The following is a 20,707-nucleotide window of genomic DNA, read 5'->3' as shown; positions in this document are numbered from 1 at the left end:
GAGTAGGGAGGGATAGCTGTGTCCTCCGAGTAGGGAGGGATAGCTGTGTCCTCTGAGGAGGGAGGGATAGCTGTGACCTCTGAGTAGGGAGGGATAGCTGTGTCCTCTGAGTAGGGAGGGATAGCTGTGTCCTCTGAGTAGGGAGGGATAGCTGTGTCCTCTGAGGAGGGAGGGATAGCTGTGTCCTCTGAGTAGGGAGGGATAGCTGTGTCCTCCGAGTAGGGAGGGATAGCTGTGTCCTCTGAGGAGGGAGGGATAGCTGTGACCTCTGAGTAGGGAGGGATAGCTGTGTCCTCTGAGTAGGGAGGGATAGCTGTGTCCTCTGAGTAGGGAGGGATAGCTGTGTCCTCTGAGTAGGGAGGGATAGCTGTGTCCTCTGAGTAGGGAGGGATAGCTGTGTCCTCTGAGTAGGGAGGGATAGCTGTGTCCTCTGAGTAGGGAGGGATAGCTGTGTCCTCTTAGTTGGGAGGGATAGCTGTGTCCTCTGAGGAGGGAGGGATAGCTGTGTCCTCTGAGTAGGGAGGGATAGCTGTGTCCTCTGAGTAGGAAGGGATAGCTGTGTCCTCTGAGTAGGGAGGGATAGCTGTGTCCTCTGAGTAGGGAGGGATAGCTGTGTCCTCTGAGTAGGGAGGGATAGCTGTGTCCTATGAGTAGGGAGGGACAGCTGTGTCCTCTGAGTAGGGAGGGATAGCTGTGTCCTCTGAGTAGGGAGGGATAGCTGTGTCCTATGAGTAGGGAGGGATAGCTGTGTCCTCTGAGTAGGGAGGGATAGCTGTGTCCTCTGAGTAGGGAGGGACAGCTGTGTCCTCTGAGTAGGGAGGGATAGCTGTGTCCTCTGAGTAGGGAGGGATAGCTGTGTCCTATGAGTAGGGAGGGATAGCTGTGTCCTCTGAGTAGGGAGGGATAGCTGTGTCCTCTGAGTAGGGAGGGATAGCTGTGTCCTCTGAGTAGGGAGGGATAGCTGTGTCCTCTGAGTAGGGAGGGATAGCTGTGTCCTCTGAGTAGGGAGGGATAGCTGTGTCCTATGAGTAGGGAGGGATAGCTGTGTCCTCTGAGTAGGGAGGGATAGCTGTGTCCTCTGAGTAGGGAGGGATAGCTGTGTCCTCTGAGTAGGGAGGGATAGCTGTGTCCTCTGAGTAGGGAGGGATAGCTGTGTCCTCTGAGTAGGGAGGGATAGCTGTGTCCTCTGAGTAGGGAGGGATAGCTGTGTCCTCTGAGTAGGGAGGGATAGCTGTGTCCTCTGAGTAGGGAGGGATAGCTGTGTCCTCTGAGTAGGGAGGGATAGCTGTGTCCTCTGAGGAGGGAGGGATAGCTGTTTCCTCTGAGTAGGGAGGGATAGCTGTGTCCTCTGAGTAGGGAGGGATAGCTGTGTCCTCTGAGTAGGAAGGGATAGCTGTGTCCTCTTAGTTGGGAGGGATAGCTGTGTCCTCTGAGTAGGGAGGGATAGCTGTGTCCTCTGAGTAGGGAGGGATAGCTGTGTCCTCTGAGTAGGGAGGGATAGCTGTGTCCTCTGAGTAGGGAGGGATAGCTGTGTCCTCTGAGTAGGGAGGGATAGCTGTGTCCTCTGAGTAGGAAGGGATAGCTGTGTCCTCTTAGTTGGGAGGGATAGCTGTGTCCTCTGAGTAGGGAGGGATAGCTGTGTCCTCTGAGTAGGGAGGGATAGCTGTGTCCTCTTAGTTGGGAGGGATAGCTGTGTCCTCTTAGTTGGGAGGGATAGCTGTGTCCTCTGAGTAGGGAGGGATAGATGTGTCCTCTGAGTAGGGAGGGATAGCTGTGTCCTCTTAGTTGGGAGGGATAGCTGTGTCCTCTGAGTAGGGAGGGATAGCTGTGTCCTCTGAGTAGGGAGGGATAGCTGTGTCCTCTGAGGAGGGAGGGATAGCTGTGTCCTCTGAGTAGGGAGGGATAGCTGTGTCCTCTGAGTAGGGAGGGATAGCTGTGTCCTCTGAGTAGGAAGGGATAGCTGTGTCCTCTGAGGAGGGAGGGATAGCTGTGTCCTCCGAGTAGGGAGGGATAGCTGTGTCCTCCGAGTAGGGAGGGATAGCTGTGTCCTCTGAGTAGGGAGGGATAGCTGTGTCCTCTGAGTAGGAAGGGATAGCTGTGTCCTCTGAGTAGGAAGGGATAGCTGTGTCCTCTGAGTAGGGAGGGATAGCTGTGTCCTCTGAGTAGGGAGGGATAGCTGTATTTTCTTTTTTTCTGTCCATCTCTCTCTTCTTCACTCTCTCTGTCTCTCTCTCTCTCTCTCTCTCTGTCTGTCTCTCTGTCTCTCTCTCTGTCTCTCTCTCTCTCTCTCTCTCTCTGTCTGTCTCTCTGTCTCTCTCTAACTCTCTCTCTCTCTCTCTCTCTCTCTCTCTCTCTCTCTCTCTCTCTCTCCCCAACAGAGCAGGGCTCCTCTCTCTGCCTTGTCCCTGGTTGACTGTCCCCTGGTTGACTGTCCCCTGGTTGACTGTCCCTGGTTGACTGACCCTGGTTGAGTGCATGCAGTATCAGTGGTTGCTATGGATCTCAGAATCATCCGTTTAACCAGCTCTGTGATGGATCTGTGATTATTGTTATTTTACCATGCTGGTCATCTATGAACATTTGAACATCTTGGCCATGTTCTGTTATAATCTCCACCCCTCATAGCCTGGTTCCTCTCTAGGTTTCTTCCTAGGTTTTGGCCTTTCTAGGGAGTTTTTCCTAGCCAACGTGCTTCTACACCTGCATTGCTTGCTGTTTGGGGTTTTAGGCTGTGTTTCTGTACAACACTTTGAGATATCAGCTGATGTAAGAAGGGCTATATAAATACATTTGATTTGATTTGATCTGTGACTGTAAACAGAATTGAGTGACCGTAAACAGAATTGAGTGACCGTACACATCACGTCTCTATGAGCTCGGCAGTGAAGAACATTTTGTTCATGTGTCCAAGGCTGTATTTTAGTCATCCAATGGTCTATTTCTCTCCGCAGGGCGCATGTCTTTCTTTCATATGTTGTCGTTTACAAATGTTATCCCTTTTCTTGTCTTCTTCCTGCTTCAGGACTGTATCCAGCTGAACCAGTACAAGCTGAAGAGTGAGATCGGCAAGGTGAGCCTAGACCTAACGCAGAACACCCTGGATTTAATTCTTCTCTTTCTGATATTGGTATAGCGTGTTTCTTTACCATTGTGTCCCTGTTGTATCGAACTGTCTCCCATTGATTATACAGTCTGTTATGATTAACACCAAAGACAAATCAATATTATCCCTGAGCGGAATAGCCCATGTTCAATTACCTTATGTCAACCCTGCTGGTGTTATCCGTGCGCTGCCTCTGTCTCTGTCTGTCTGGGTCTTTCTCTGTCTGGATCTGTCTGGGTCTATCTCTGTCTGGGTCTATCTTTGTCTGGGTCTATCTCTGTCTGGGTCTATCTCTGTCTGGGCCTGTGTCTGTCTGGGTCTGTGTCTGTCTGGGTCTGTCTGGGTCTATCTCTGTCTGGTTCTGTCTGGGTCTATCTTTGTCTGGGTCTATCTCTGTCTGGGTCTATCCATGTATGTGTCTGTGCTTGTCTGGGTCTGTCTGGATCAATCTCTGTCTGGGTCTATCTCTGTCTGGGTCTATCTCTATCTGGGTCTGTCTCTGTCTGGGTCTGTCTGGGTCTACCTCTGTCTGGGTCTATCTCTGTCTGGGTCTGTCTCTGTCTGGGTCTGTCTGGGTCTGCCTTGTTACAATCTCCATTTAAAGGGCCTGACCATCAATAGAAGACGGCCATCTTTTAGATGTTCAGTCGTAGCTGTTCCCTCTATAGCTCATATTAGAGTCCTAGGGGTATCCACGGGGGCTCCAGTCGGTCCATAGTATTCTCTAGCTGGCTACCTCTTCATCTTGGAGGGGAGATGTGTTAGAAAATGTACTAGAAAGAGGAGCTGAAGCAAAGTGGTAGCTCCACCCCACACTCTTTACAACTTACAGGCAAGCCTATGGGTCAAATGTTCCCTCCCCTTCCGAAATTTGAAAAGATGCGAAATCGTGATTTGTCCAAATGATATGTTATGCGCGTCTATCCACTAGATATTAGCTGTCTCCTAATCCAACAAGTGGTTTCTCTTAAGAATGATCCCTCAGGCTATTTGTACTGTCTGTCTCCTAATCCAACAAGTGGTTTCTCTTAAGGATGACCCCTCAGGCTATTTGTACTGTCTGTCTCCTAATCCAACAAGTGGTTTCTCTTAAGAATGATCCCTCAGGCTATTTGTACTGTCTGTCTCCTAATCCAACAAGTGGTTTCTCTTAAGAATGATCCCTCAGGCTATTTGTACTGTCTGTCTCCTAATCCAACAAGTGGTTTCTCTTAAGGATGATCCCTCAGGCTATTTGTACTGTCTGTCTCCTAATCCAACAAGTGGTTTCTCTTAAAAATGATCCCTCAGGCTATTTGTACTGTCTGTCTCCTAATCCAACAAGTGGTTTCTCTTAAGGATGATCCCTCAGGCTATTTGTACTGTCTGTCTCCTAATCCAACAAGTGGTTTCTCTTAAGAATGATCCCTCAGGCTATTTGTACTGTCTGTCTCCTAATCCAACAAGTGGTTTCTCTTAATAATGATCCCTCAGGCTATTTGACTGTCTGTCTCCTGTCTTATGAAAGCCTGTGGACGAGTCACGTTGCTTTGATGTGAACTTGAATCATACGGTAGAGCGTGTCCATGAAGCATCTCATCCTGTTTCCTCTGACTACTGAATGCTTTAGAGCACTGGGACTGGGGTTGGGGTGAATTTCTAAGAGGTGTTCCGTTCCACAGATGATTCATTCCACACCTACTAAGACTAGATAAACCCAACAGAGATACTCTATAATAACATAGAGAGAAACACTATAATAAAATAGAGAGATACACTATAATAACACTATAATAACATAGAGATACACTATAATAACATAGAGATACACTATAATAACATAAAGAGATACACTATAATAACACTATAATAACATAGAGATACACTATAATAACATTATAATAACATAAAGAGATACACTATAATAACATTATTATAACATAGAGATACACTATAATAACATAGAGATACACTATAATAACATAAAGAGATACACTATAATAACATTATTATAACATAGAGATACACTATAATAACATAGAGATACACTATAATAACACAGAGATACACTATAATAACATAGAGATACACTATAATAACATAGAGATACACTATAATAACATAGAGAGCTACACTATAATAACATAAAGAGATACACTATAATAACATTATAATAACAGAGAGATACACTATAATAACATAGAGAGCTACACTATAATAACATTATAATAACAGAGAGATACACTATAATAACATAGAGAGCTACACTATAATAACATAAAGAGATACACTATAATAACATTATAATAACAGAGAGATACACTATAATAACATTATAATAACTTAAAGAGATACATTATAATAACATAGAGATACACTATAATAACACAGAGATACACTATAATAACATAGAGAGCTACACTATAATAACAAAGAGATACACTATAATAACATAGAGAGATACACTATAATAACATAGAGATACACTATAATAACATAGAGGGCTACACTATAATAACATAGAGATACACTATAATAAATATAGAGATACACTATAATAACATAGAGAGATACACTATAACAACATAGAGATACACTATAATAACATAGAGATACACTATAATAACATAGAGATACACTATAATAACATAGAGATACACTATAATAACAGAGAGATACACTATAATAACATTATAATAACATAGAGAGATACACTATAATAACACTATAATAACATAGAGATACACTATAATAACATAGAGATACACTATAATAACAGAGAGATACACTTTAATAACACTATAATAACATAGAGATACACTATAATAACATAGAGATACACTATAATAACATAGAGATACACTATAATAACATAGAGATACACTATAATAACATAGAGATACACTATAATAACAGAGAGATACACTATAATAACATAGAGCTACACTATAATAACATAGAGAGATACACTATAATAACATAGAGATACACTATAATAACATAGAGATACACTATAATAACATAGAGATACACTATAATAACATAGAGATACACTATAATAACAGAGAGATACACTATAATAACATAGAGATACACTATAATAACATAGAGATACACTATAATAACATAGAGATACACTATAATAACAGAGAGATACACTATAATAACATAGAGATACACTATAATAACATAGAGATACACTATAATAACATAGAGAGATACACTATAATAACATAGAGATACACTATAATAACATAGAGAGATACACTATAATAACATAGAGATACACTATAATAACATAGAGATACACTATAATAACATAGAGAGATGGACTAAATATGCTGCATTATTGACATGTCTCTCTCCTCTCCTGTGACTTTGCAGGGCTCCTACGGGGTTGTCAAACTGGTCTACAATGACAATGATGACAATCACTATGTAAGTGACCAGCGTGTGTTTGTTTGGTGTGTGTGTGTGTGTGTGTGTGTGTGTGTGTGTGTGTGTGTGTGTGTGTTAGCCCTCTTTCTACTTGTAAAAGGAGTCAATTATGATCCATCAGCCATTTTCAGCTCTTTGTGAAGTGGAACGTTTTAGTAGCTTGAAATGATAATGGCCCAGCTCAAGGCCTTTATCTACCTGCACACTGTCTTAGTTGTCCGTCCCCTGTGTGTGTGTGTGTGTGTGTGTGTGTGTGTGTGTGTGTGTGTGTGTGTGTGTGTGTGTGTGTGTGTGTGTGTGTGTGTGTGTGTGTGTGTGTGTGTGTGTGTGTGTGCGCACACGCGCGCGTGTGTGTGCGTGTGTGTGTGTGTGCGTGTGTGTGATTCATGTTAGCGGTGTCGATGCAAAGCGATCACATCAGAAAGGGTTCTCCGTTCCCCGTCTTAGTGCTCATGCTGACAGTGAGATGGCCTGTACTGTAAATGCACGGACAGATTGCATGGTTCAAATCAGAGACAGACTGGTCTCATCTGGAGAGAGAGAGATGGATGCAGAGGTACTGAGAGAGAGAAAGGGACAGAACGAGAGATAGGGGGAGAGAGGGGGGAGAGAGGGTGGTGAGAGAAAGAGAGAGAGAGAAAAGGAGAGAGATGAGAGAGATTGAGGTTTGCTCCTGGATAAAAACAAGGAGAGATGGATGAGGGAAAAAATGTATGACATCACAACAGCAAAAATGTATGACATCACAACAGCAAAAATGTATGACATCACAACAACAAAAAAGTATGACATCACAACTGGAAGTCGCTCTGGAGAAGAGCGTCTGCTAAGTGACTCAAATGTTATGTAACATGAGGAAGAGGAAGGCACAGGATTTAATTATATTTCCAGGCATTCCAGGCTTGGATCTGTACATCTGTGTCCACATTGAGAGCTCAAGGTGGGAGTTCTGTTATACATCCTCACACAGAGTACCAGTAACCTTCTAATGGTAAAGATGCTGGACGACAAGAAAGGCATCGCTGTAACAGATTTTGCAACAGATTATTTTGTGATTTTTTGTTGTTGTTGTCCAGTTTTGCACGCTCTAATCGTGTAGACAATCTACAGTCTATCGTAGATTACAAGATCATCTCTGATGTCATCTCTCTGTGCCAGCCGAAGGGACTGTTTTCCATGAGGATGGTAGTCGCTCTAATCACTTCCTCTAAAGCTCTGCTGTGCCCAGATCTTTTGAGTGTTCAAAATACACTTTTGTGGTAGAGTTTCTGTCACTGAGGGGTTATCAGATTGGTGGAATCCTTTTTGAAAGTTGCATAAACACACGGGCCAATAAAATAAAGCCGTGGACATTAGGTTGAGGTGGAGTTCATGCTACAGCATGACATAGGCAACAGTCCGAGGAGTTCATGCTAGAGCACGACACAGGCAACAGTCCGTGGAGTTCATGCTGGAGCACGACATAGGCAACAGTCCGTAGAGTTCATACTAGAGCACGACATAGGCAACAGTCCGTGGAGTTCATGCTAGAGCGCGACATAGGCAACAGTCTGTGGAGTTCATGCTAGAGCGCGACATAGGCAACAGTCCATAGAGTTCATGCTAGAGCACGACATAGGCAACAGTCCGTAGAGTTCATGCTAGAGCGCGACATAGGCAACAGTCCGTGGAGTTCATGCTAGAGCGCGACATAGGCAACAGTCCATAGAGTTCATGCTAGAGCACGACATAGGCAACAGTCCGTAGAGTTCATGCTAGAGCACGACATAGGCAACAGTCCGTGGAGTTCATGCTAGAGCACGACATAGGCAACAGTCCGTGGAGTTCATGCTAGAGCACGACATAGGCAACAGTCCGTGGAGTTCATGCTAGAGCACGACACAAGGCAACAGTCCGTGGAGTTCATGCTAGAGCACGACATGGCAACAGTCCGTGGAGTCCATGCTAGAGCACGACATAGGCAACAGTCCGTGGAGTTCATGCAAGAGCACGACATAGGCAACAGTCCATAGAGTTCATGCTAGAGCACGACATAGGCAACAGTCCGTAGAGTTCATGCTAGAGCACGACATAGGCAACAGTCCGTGGAGTTCATGCTAGAGCACGACATAGGCAACAGTCCGTGGAGTTCATGCTAGAGCACGACATAGGCAACAGTCCGTGGAGTTCATGCTAGAGCACGACACAAGGCAACAGTCCGTGGAGTTCATGCTAGAGCACGACATGGCAACAGTCCGTGGAGTCCATGCTAGAGCACGACATAGGCAACAGTCCGTGGAGTTCATGCTAGAGCGCGACATAGGCAACAGTCCGTGGAGTTCATGCTAGAGCGCGACATAGGCAACAGTCCGTGGAGTTCATGCTAGAGCACGGCATAGGCAACAGTCCGTGGAGTTCATGCTAGAGCACGACATGGCAACAGTCCGTGGAGTTCGCCCTGTATGTTAATACCTAAAGGCCGATGGGTCGACATAGGCAACAGTCCGTAGAGTTCATGCTAGAGCATGACATGTCAACAGTCCGTGGAGTTCATGCTAGAGCACGACGTGGCAACAGTCCGTGGAGTTCATGCTAGAGCACGACATGGCAACAGTCCGTGGAGTTCATGCTAGAGCGCGACATGGCAACAGTCCGTGGAGTTCATTCTAGAGCACGACATGTCAACAGTCCGTGGAGTTCATGCTAGAGCACGACATGGCAACAGTCCGTGGAGTTCATGCTAGAGCACGACATGGCAACAGTCCGTGGAGTTCATGCTAGAGCACGACATGGCAACAGTCCGTGGAGTTCATGCTAGAGCACGACATGGCAACAGTCCGTGGAGTTCATGCTAGAGCACGACATAGGCAACAGTCCATAGAGTTCATGCTAGAGCACGACATGGCAACAGTCCGTGGAGTTCATGCTAGAGCGCGACACAGGCAACAGTCCATAGAGTTCATGCTAGAGCACGACATGGCAACAGTCCGTGGAGTTCATGCTAGAGCGCGACACAGGCAACAGTCCGTGGAGTTCATTCTAGACCGCGACATAGGCAACAGTCCGTGGAGTTCATGCTAGAGCACGACATAGGCAACAGTCTGTGGAGTTCATGCTAGAGCACGACATAGGCAACAGTCCGTGGAGTTCATGCTAGAGCACCACATAGGCAACAGTCCGTAGAGTTCATGCTAGAGCGCGACATAGGCAACAGTCCGTGGAGTTCATGCTAGAGCACGACATAGGCAACAGTCCGTGGAGTTCATGCTAGAGCACGACATAGGCAACAGTCCGTGGAGTTCATGCTAGAGCACGACATAGGCAACAGTCCGTGGAGTTCATACTAGAGCACGACATGTCAACAGTCCGTGGAGTTCGCCCTGTATGTTAATACCTAAAGGCCGATGGGTCGACATAGGCAACAGTCCGTGGAGTTCATGCTAGAGCACCACATAGGCAACAGTCCGTATCGTTCATGCTAGAGCGCGACATAGGCAACAGTCCGTGGAGTTCATGCTAGAGCACGACATGTCAACAGTCCGTGGAGTTCATGCTAGAGCACGACATGTCAACAGTCCGTGGAGTTCATACTAGAGCACGACATAGGCAACAGTCCGTGGAGTTCGCCCTGTATGTTAATACCTAAAGGCCGATGGGTCGACATAGGCAACAGTCCGTGGAGTTCATGCTAGAGCACCACATAGGCAACAGTCCGTAGAGTTCATGCTAGAGCGCGACATAGGCAACAGTCCGTGGAGTTCATGCTAGAGCGCGACATAGGCAACAGTCCGTGGAGTTCATACTAGAGCACGACATGTCAACAGTCCGTGGAGTTCGCCCTGTATGTTAATACCTAAAGGCCGATGGGTCGACATAGGCAACAGTACGTGGAGTTCATGCTAGAGCACGACATGTCAACAGTCCGTGGAGTTCATGCTAGAGCACGACATGTCAACAGTCCGTGGAGTTCATACTAGAGCACGACATAGGCAACAGTCCGTGGAGTTCGCCCTGTATGTTAATACCTAAAGGCCGATGGGTCGACATAGGCAACTGTACGTGGAGTTCATGCTAGAGCACGACATGTCAACAGTCCGTGGAGTTCATGCTAGAGCACGACATGTCAACAGTCCGTGGAGTTCATACTAGAGCACGACATAGGCAACAGTCCGTGGAGTTCGCCCTGTATGTTAATACCTAAAGGCCGATGGGTCGACATAGGCAACAGTCCGTGGAGTTCATGCTAGAGCACCACATAGGCAACAGTCCGTATCGTTCATGCTAGAGCGCGACATAGGCAACAGTCCGTGGAGTTCATGCTAGAGCACGACATAGGCAACAGTTTGTGGAGTTCATGCTAGAGCAGGACATAGGCAACAGTCCATGGAGTTCATGCTAGAGCGCGACATAGGCAACAGTCCGTGGAGTTCATACTAGAGCACGACATGTCAACAGTCCGTGGAGTTCATGCTAGAGCACGACATAGGCAACAGTCCGTAGAGCGACTACCTAAAGGCCGATGGGTCGACATAGGCAACAGTACGTGGAGTTCATGCTAGAGCACGACATAGGCAACAGTCCGTAGAGCGACTACCTAAAGGCTGATGGGTCGACATGTCAACAGTCCGTGGAGCGACTACCTAAAGGCCGATGGGTCTCTGCGCTTTCAACGTATTGAAGTTGATCATGTTGTGAGATGGAAGTTATTTTCTGTTTGTTGTGAGCACACCCCCCTGTTTTTAGTTTTGCTCCACTTTCTGATTTTACTTCCCGTCTTTAAGTTTGGTTTGGGTTTTCATTTTGTTTGGGTAGATTTAGTAGGTTCTCATGGTAGGTGTCTTAAAGGTCTCGGTTGTCTCTAGTCAACTTTCAGTCCCCCCCCCCCATGAGTGTCTTTCAGAACCCAAATCACTTAAGCGTGAAATGAAGAAGCTAATTATTAGCAGACAGACACGGACTCTCTGACGCTCTCAGAAACAGGAAATAAAACGCCCCTCAACATTTGAATTGACATTTGAGAGACTTACAGAGAGACTTACATAGTGAGGTCATACATTTTCAGACTTTAAAAAAAATTGTTATGATCCCCATGGGAATCGAACCCTCAACCATGGTGTTGCAGGGTTGAGTGTTCTCTCTCGTCCAATGCCTGAAAAACAGTAGCAGTGGACGGGTTGGAGGAGATGTAACACTATAAACAGTAGCAGTAGAAGGGTTGGAGGAGATGTATCACTATAAACAGTAGCAGACGGACAGACAGTATAGACAGGTAGATACAGACAGATAGACAAGCACCCAACATTCATAGTCCATCATCAACTCAACCTGCAGAGTAGTCTTTCTCTCTCTCCTAATGTCATACTGCTAATGCTCATGGGAAATGGTTCTGTGTTGGGGAGGGCACAGCTCCCTGACCACTGGGCTGAGAGGGACAGTGTCTTTCCCTTGACTCTGGCGTGGTGGAAACACACCGTAACACACTGTGAAGGACTCCTAATGACTTCCAACTGCTGCTGCCTGTCCTCAATGTGTCTGGAGTCATGAATGGAGGATAAAAGGGACATGAATAAGGACGTGAGGTTGCTGCAGACAGGGATTGACTGTCAGCTGGACACTAGACCACTGGAAACAGAGCAGGTTCCGTTGTGTCATTTAAAATGTAAATTCAAACTTTTTTATTTATTTTTTAAGCCTGTCACATCTGTGAATGTGGAATGTGTTTTGTTGGTTGATTGAAAAACAAGAAACCTAATAACACTTTAAATTGAAAGTTGACACTCTTATCCAGAGTGGCAAACAATAACTGCATGCAACAAAATATTTGTTTTAACATTTTAGTCGGAGACACTCTTACCCAGAGCGATTTACAGCTTAAGATAGCGAGGCGAGACCACCACATATTACAGTCATAGTAAGTACATTTTGTCCTCAATAGAAATAACAGCAGTTCTGGAAACCCTCCTGTAGTAGTATATAGTTGTATTTACTGTCAGTGTTATTTAAACCAATGGGAATGAAGCAGCGGTTTGCTATCTCGCCGTGCATTTGTAATCAAACTTAACTGCACTGTATTGGACTGACTCACTGTGCTCTCCCTGGCACTGTTTTTGTTGTTGTTGTTGTAGTTGTTGTAGTTGTAGTTGTAGTAGTAGTAGTGGTAGTAGTAGTAGTAGTAGTAGCAGCAGTAGTAGTAGTTGTGTAGTAGTTGTAGTAGTAGTAGTAGTAGTAGTAGTAGTAGTAGTAGTAGTAGTAGTAGTAGTAGTAGTAGCAGCAGCAGCAGTAGTAGTAGTGGTAGTAGCAGTAGTAGCAGTTGAAGCAGTAGTAGTAGTAGCAGCGTAGTAGTAGTAGTAGTAGTAGTAGTAGTAGTGTAGTAGTGGTAGTGGTAGTAGTAGTAGTAGTAGTAGTGTAGTAGTAGTAGTAGTAGTAGTAGTAGTAGTAGTAGTTGTAGTAGTAGTAGCAGTGTAGTAGTAGTAGTAGTAATAGTAGTAGCAGCAGCAGTAGTAGTAGTAGTAGTAGTAGTAGTAGTAGTAGTAGTAGTAGTAGTAGTAGTTGTAGTAGTAGTAGTAGTAGCAGTGTAGTAGTAGTAGTAGCAGTAGCAGCAGCAGCAGTAGTAGTAGTAGTAGTAGTAGTAGTAGTAGCAGTGTAGTAGTAGCAGTAGTAGTAGTAGTTGTAGTAGTAGTAGCAGTGTAGTAGTAGTAGTAGTAGTAGTAGTAGTAGTAGTAGTAGTAATAGTGTAGTAGTAATAGTGTAGTAGTGTAGTAGTAGTAGTAGTAGTAGTAGTAGTAGTAGTTGTAGTGGTAGTAGCAGTAGTAGCAGTTGTAGCAGTAGTAGTAGCAGTGTAGTAGTAGTAGTAATAGTGTAGTAGTAGTAGTGGTAGTACGCTCCCTGTCTGCTGTTTTGCCTGTGAAGTGTAGTTTTCACAGACACACCTTTTAAATATTCATGACTTTCTCTTCTCTTTGTCATCCCTATATTCCCTGGCTCTGCTCTGACAAACCAAAGCTTCTCAACTCGTCAGCAATGCAAATCGTCCTTGAACGCAATAAATAAATATATATATATTTGGTGTAGAATGTAGATTCTGCATGGCTCTTAGCAGTTGGTTCCCTTTAGGAATATTACTTTTATCTGTTGAGATTGTCCATCAGGAGAACCCTGGGTCTTTTATCTGTTGAGATAGTCCATCAGGAGAACCATGGGTATTTTATCTGTTGAGATAGTCCATCAGGAGAACCCTGGGTTATCTGTTGAGATGGTCCATCCAGAGAACCCTGGGTCTTTTATCTGTTGAGATTGTCCATCAGGAGAACCCTGGGTATTTTATCTGTTGAGATAGACCATCAGGAGAACCCTGGGTCTTTTATCTGTTGAGATAGACCATCAGGAGAACCCTGGGTCTTTTAGCGCTTCAGAGAAAATATTAACAGTGCATTCAGAAACTATTCAGACCCCTTCCACATTTTGTTACATTACGGCCTTATTTTAAAATGTATCAAATATATATTTTTCATCAATCTACACGCAATACCTCATAATGACATAGCGGAAACAGATTTTGCTATGAAACTCGAAATTGAGCTCAGGTGCATCCTGTTTCCATTGATCATCCTTGAGATGTTTCTCAATTTGAACTTGATTTGAGTCCACTGTGGTAAATTCAGTTGATTGGACATGATTTGGAAAGGCACACACTTGTCTTTATCAGGTCCCACAGTTGACAGTGCATGTCAGAGAAAAAAACAAGCCATGAGGTCGAAGGAATTCTCCGTAAAGCTCTCCTGAACTTATTCAACAGCCACACCTTTCATTACCAGATTCAGGTGAGGTCTAGAGTGTAGGGAATCATTTGTACCAAATACAATGCTCTTCGTTTTAGAGATGTACACAACCAGTTTATTACTGGCCACCCATTCCAAAACAGAATGCAATTCTTTGTTATACGTTTCAGTGATTTCACTAAATGTGGTTGCTGACACATACAGGGTTGAATAATCAGCATACATGGACACACGGGTGTTGTTTAAAGCAAGTGTCGGGCCATTGGTAAAAATAGAAAAGAGTAGAGGGCCTAGAGAACTGCCCTGTGGTACACCACACTTTTCATGTTTATCATAGATAGCTCTGAATCCACAATATGGCAGATGTTGAAAAGCTATAACACATACACTACCGGTCAACAGTTTTAGATCACCTACTCATTCAAGGCTTTTTCTTAATTTTTTATTATTTTCTACATTGTAGAGTAGTAGTGAAGACATCAAACTATGAAATGACACACATGGAATCACGTAGTAACCAAGAAAGTGTTAAACAAATATATTTTAGATTTGAGATTCTTCAAGGTTGCCACCCTTTGCCTTGATGACAGCTTTGCACACTCTTGGCATTCTCTCAATCAGCTTCACCTGGAATGCATTTCCAACTGTCTTGAAGGAGTTTGAGGTCACTTAGAAATGTCCTTGTTTTTGTATGAAAAACACATTTTTGTCCATTAAAATAACATCAAATTGATCCGAAATACAGTGTAGACATTTTTAATGTTGTAAATGACTATTCTAGATGGAAACGGATGATTTTTTATGGAATATCTACATAGGCGTACAGTGGCCCATTATCAGCAACCATCACTCCTGTGTTCCAATGGCGCGTTGTGTTAGCTAATCCAAGTTAATCAATTTAAGAGGCTAATTGATCATTAGAAACCCCTTTTGCAAGTATGTTAGCACAGCTGGAAACTGTGTACTGATTAAAGAAGCAACAAAACTGTCCTTCTTTAGACTAGTTTAGTATCTGGAGCATCAGCATTTGTGGGTTCGATTAAAGGTTCAAACTGTCCAGAAACAAAGAACTTTCTTCTGAAACTGGTCAGTCTGTTCTTGTTCTGAGAAATGAAGGCTATTCCATGTGAGAAATGGTCAAGAAACTGAAGATCTCGTACAACGCTGTGTACTACTCCCTTCACAGAACAGTGCAAACTGCCTCTAACCAGAATAGAAAAGGGAGTGGGAGGCCCGGGTGAACAACTGAGCAAGAGGACAAGTACATTAGAGTGTCTAGTTTGAGAAACAGACATCTCACAAGTCCTCAACTGGCAGCTTCATTAAAAAGTACCAGCAAAACACCCGTCTCAACGTCGACAGTGAAGAGGCGACTCCGGGATGCTGGCCTTCTAGGCAGAGTACCTCTGTCCAGTGTCTGTGTTCTTTTGCCCATCTTAATCTTTTATTTTTATTGGCCAGTCTGAGATATGGCTTTTTCTTTGCAACTCTTCCTAGAAGGCCAACATCCCGAAGTTGCCTCTTCACTGTTGACGTTGAGACTGGTGTTGGAATCAAGCATCTCCAAAGGACAAATTTCCACCGGTCTAATGTCCATTGCTCCTGTTTCTTGGCCCAAGCAAGTCTCTTCTTATTATTGGTGTCCTTTAGTGTTGGTTTCTATGCAGCAATTCGACCATGAAGGCCTGATTCACACAGTCTCCTCTGAACAGTTGATGTTGAGTTGTGTCTGTTACTTGAACTCTGTGAAGTATTTATTTGGGCTGCGATTTCTGAGGCTGGTAACTCTAATGAACTTATCCTCTGCAGCAGAGGTAACTCTGGGTCTTCCATTCTTGTGTCGGTCCTCATGAGAGCTAGTTTCATCATAGCACTTGATGGCTATCTTCTGTATACCATCCCTACCTTGTCACAACACAACTGATTGGCTCAAATGCATTAAGATGGAAAGTAATTCCACAAATGAACTTTTAAGAAGTCACACCTGTTAATTGAAATGCATTCCAGGTGACTACCTCATGAAGCTGGTTGACAGAAAGAGTGTGCAAGGCTGTCATCAATGCAAATGGTGGCTATTTGAAGAATCTCAAATATAAAATATATTTCTGTTTTTCTAACGCTTTTTTGGTTACTACATGATTCCATATGTGTTATTTCATAGTTCTGATGCCTGCACTATTATTATACAATGTATAAAATAGTAAAAATAAAGAAAAACCCTTGAATGAGTAGGTGTTCTAAAACTTTTGACCGGTAATGTGCATTTTCTCAACAACAGGTTATGGTCAATAATATCAAAGGCTGCACTGAAATCTAACAGTACAGCTCCAACAATCTTCTTATTATCAATTTCTTTCAACCAATCATCAGTCATTTGTGTCAGTGCAGTACACATTGAGTGCCCTTGTCTATAAGCATGCTGGAAGTCTGTTGTTAATTTGTTTACAGAGAATAGCATTGTATTTGGTCAAGCAACATTTTTTCCAACCGTTTGTTAAGAGCTGGCAGCAAGCTGATTGGTCTGCTGTTAGAACCAGTAAAGGCCGCTCTACCACTCTTGGGTAGCGGAATAACTTTGGCTTCCCTCCAGACCTGAGGACAAAGACTTTCCTCTAGGCTCAGATTAGAGATATGACAGATAGGAGTGGGTATAGAGTCAGCTACCATCTTCAGTAGCTTTCCATCTAAGTTGTCAATGCCAGGAGGTTTGTCATTATTGATCGATAACAAACAAAAAAATCCACCTCTCTCACGCTAACTTTACAAAATTCAAACTTGCAATGCTTTTCTTTCATTATTTGTTTTTTTTATGCATGAGTGCGATGGCTCACTGTTCGTTTTTTGGCATTTCCTGCCAAGTTTTCTGACTTTGCCAATGAAGTAATCATTAAAATAATTGGCAACATCAAATGGTTTTGTGATGAATATGCCATCTGTTTCGATGAATGATAGAGTTGAATTTGTCATTAAGACCATAATTTAATTTAAAGTACTCAAGTTTTTTTTTACATCATTCTTTATATAATTGATCTAGGCTTCATAATACATAATAGTCACATTATGTCACATAATTTCTCAATTTGCAATAAGTCAACCGGTCAGATGTGCAGCCAGACTTATTAGCCACTCCTTTTGCCCCATCTCTTTCAACCATACTGTTCTTCAATTCCTCCTCAATCCATGGAGCCTTAACAGTTCTAACAGGTGCATGTTTATCAATAATTGGAAGAAGCAATTTCATAAATTCATCAAGGGCAGAGTCTGGATGGTCCTCATTAATCACATCAGACCAACAAATATTTTTTAACATCATCCACATAAGAGTCACAGCTAAATCTTTTGTATGATCTCTTATACACTATTTCAGGCCCAGCTGTTGGAACTTTGTCTTTCCTGGATATATCCACTATATTGCGATCACTGCATCCAATGGGTTCAGATACAGCTTTAGAACAAAGTTCTACTGTATTAGTAGAAATGTGATCCATACATGTGGATGATCTTGTTCCTGTAGTGTTTGTAAACACCCTGGTAGGTTGATTAATAACCTGCACCAGATTACAGACACTGGTTACAGTGAGAAGCTTCCTCTTGAGCGGACAGCTTGATGAAAACCAGTCAATATTCAGGTCCTCAAGAAAGTAGACCTCTCTGTTTACATCACATACACCCTATCAAGCATTTCACACATATTATTTAGATACTGACTGTTAGATACTGACTGTTAGCACTTAGTGGCCTATAGCAACACCCCAAACGAAAAGGCTTTATATGTGCCAAGTGAAACTCCAACCATAACACTTCAACAACACTGGACATAAGATCTTCTCTAAGCATTACAGGGATTATGGCTCTGAATATATACAGCAACACCTCTCCAATAAGCATTCCTGTCTCTTCTATAGAAGTTATATATTCTTGTATTGCTACTGATGTATCAAATGAATTATCTAAGTGAGTCTCAGAAATGGCTAATATATGAATGTTATCTGATGGTAGCAAGTTATTGATTTCATGAACCTTATTTCTAAGGCTACATATATTAATATGGGCTATTTTCAGCCCTTTCCTGGGTAGCTTATCAGAGATAAACATAATACTGAAAAGAGCAAACAAAGCAGGAGAAAATTATATACATTCAGCAGTCCATTAATCAGTTGGTGTGTGTGTGTGTGTGTGCTGCGGGGGTTGAAGCTACGAAACCACAGGCTTGGCTCTCAATGATAGGACAATGAGCCTGTCATAGCGGATGTAAGCAATGTCCCCACGCGCTCTAGCAGCTTTCATGGCTGGGATCAGTTCTTTCCTTTTCTGTCACACAGCTTCAGGACAGTCCTCGTTGAGGAAGATATATGTTCCTCTAAAGTTCTTGGCTCTTTCCAGAACAGCTAACTTGTCCTTGAACCTCAGGAACTTGACCACTATCAACCTGGGTACTGTCAGCTGGGCAGGTGGTGGGTTATCCGGTTCTGTGGGCGCGATTTCCACCTCAATCTTCCTGTGGTCCATCTTCAGTTTCTCAGAGATCATTTCCCTCACTTTGTCAGACTCCTGTGAAGATTCTGCAATTCCATCCACAACCATGTTGTTCTGCCTTCATTGTCCCTGGCGATAATCTGATTTCTCCGTCATTGTTATCATGTGTTCACATGATGGTGGTGGTGGTAGTGGTGGTGGTAGTGGTAGTGGTGGTGGTGGTGGTGGTAGTGGTGGTGGTGGTGGTGGTGGTGGTGATGGTACTGTCTGAAGAAATAGAATAAAATACAAACTATCTCCTATAAGATATGCACCATCCGTGGTCCTTCATCATGATGTCTGAACAGCGTCTGATGTCCTGGACGTCACACACACACACGCACACACACACACACACACACACACACACACACACACACACACACACACACACACACACACACACCCACACACACACACACACACACACACCACACACACACACACACACACACACACAGGGAGAATATGAATGATGTCGTTAATAAAACTGTGTAATGTGTTCAGATGGGTTCTATTCATTAGCCAACGGAAAATACACGTGTTCCGCAGGTGCAAGGGATTAACAGCTAATTAGTGCTATAAATTATAAGGTAATGAGGTGTGTGTGTGTGTGTGTGTGTGTGTGTGTGTGTGTGTGTGTGTGTGTGTGTGTGTGTGTGTGTGTGTGTGTGTGTGTGTGTGTGTGTGTGTGTGTGTGTGTGTGTGTGTGTGTGTGTGTGTGTGTGTTTGAGACACTGACTTTGGCTCTCACATCACTACAACACCCGAATACTCTGAAGTTGTGAATTCACAGGATGTTGTTAATTCTATCCTGAGCTGCACGGTTTTAGGATTCTTACTGAGGGAAGAAAGTTTAGCTTTGTGAACTATAGCATGACTGCAGGTAACGAGTTAATGAGGTTCAATGTGGATGTATGGCCACCTTGGTAACAAACTGCAGACTCCAACATCGGAACCATTAGCTTGCTTTCTGGAGTCCTCTTTACCATACCTGAGTTAAAGGTTCAATGCAGCTGTTTTGATCTCAATATCAAATCATTTTGGGGTAACAATTAAGTACATTACTGTGATTTGTTTTCAGTTAAAATGGTTAAAAAAATGTTAAAAAAATCTTAGCGAATAGCGAATTCTCATGCAGTAATTCTTCTAGGACTGTCTGGGAGTGGTCTGAAGTAAGGAGGGGAAAAATTAAAACTAACTAGCTGTTATTGGCAGAGAGGTTTGGAACTCTCATTGTTAGTGGTCTATTAGCTAATTTACCGCCTGGTGATGTGTCCATTTCCACCCCCGTACTATTCCAACCTCATAGTGTAGAAATATGTATAAATCAATATTTATGACTGCATTGGGCCTTTAAACCCTGGCAATAACAGAAGTTATAACCTTTCCTAACAGAACCAATCATCCACTGTGCATCAGTCTATTTCCCATAGTCATTTCTTACCCGCAAGCAGAGAAAGTGGTGCCGGGAATCTCAAGTACGCCATTAGCACAAGAAACGACACAATGGAAATATTTCTGAAAGCTTTCTTTGATTAATATGGAGATAAATACAGGAAGATAAAGATGTTATTACGTCATCGGGTCTGTTCATGGCTTGAGCAGAGGGATGTGGTCACAGGGATGTGGTGATGGAGGACAGGTCTGGAAACCAGTCTGGGTCTTATAGCCACTGAACTTCTCCTCTTCCAACTGTGTAGCGCCCACTTAGGTGATGCCTCAGCACCTCTGGGCACCGCAAAGCTCACCACAAAAAAGTTCAGAATAGTAGCCAGTGGTCCTCACTAAATACCGGGGTTCTGTATGTATCTAGTATGACCCCCTCATGAACATTCTGCTAGTCTATCTCCCTTAATCCTGTTCAGTATGGATTGGATGGATGGATGGATGGATGGATGAATGGATGGATGGA

General features: G+C 43.5%; 1 protein-coding gene across 1 annotated transcript in view; it reads left to right on the top strand.

The window, feature by feature from the left end:
- Window positions 1-20,707, top strand: part of LOC139419404 (calcium/calmodulin-dependent protein kinase kinase 1-like) — a 112,097-nt gene that overhangs the window by 11,809 nt on the left and 79,581 nt on the right. The window contains exons 2-3 of the mRNA XM_071169351.1: window positions 3,023-3,070; window positions 6,467-6,520. Of these exons, the coding sequence (XP_071025452.1) occupies window positions 3,023-3,070; window positions 6,467-6,520 (102 nt within the window). The remainder of the gene's footprint in view (window positions 1-3,022; window positions 3,071-6,466; window positions 6,521-20,707) is intronic.

This window comes from Oncorhynchus clarkii, chromosome 10 (assembly GCF_045791955.1).
Source record: "Oncorhynchus clarkii lewisi isolate Uvic-CL-2024 chromosome 10, UVic_Ocla_1.0, whole genome shotgun sequence".
Lineage (NCBI taxonomy): Eukaryota > Metazoa > Chordata > Actinopteri > Salmoniformes > Salmonidae > Oncorhynchus > Oncorhynchus clarkii.
This window is presented reverse-complemented; position numbering and strand designations above follow the sequence as displayed.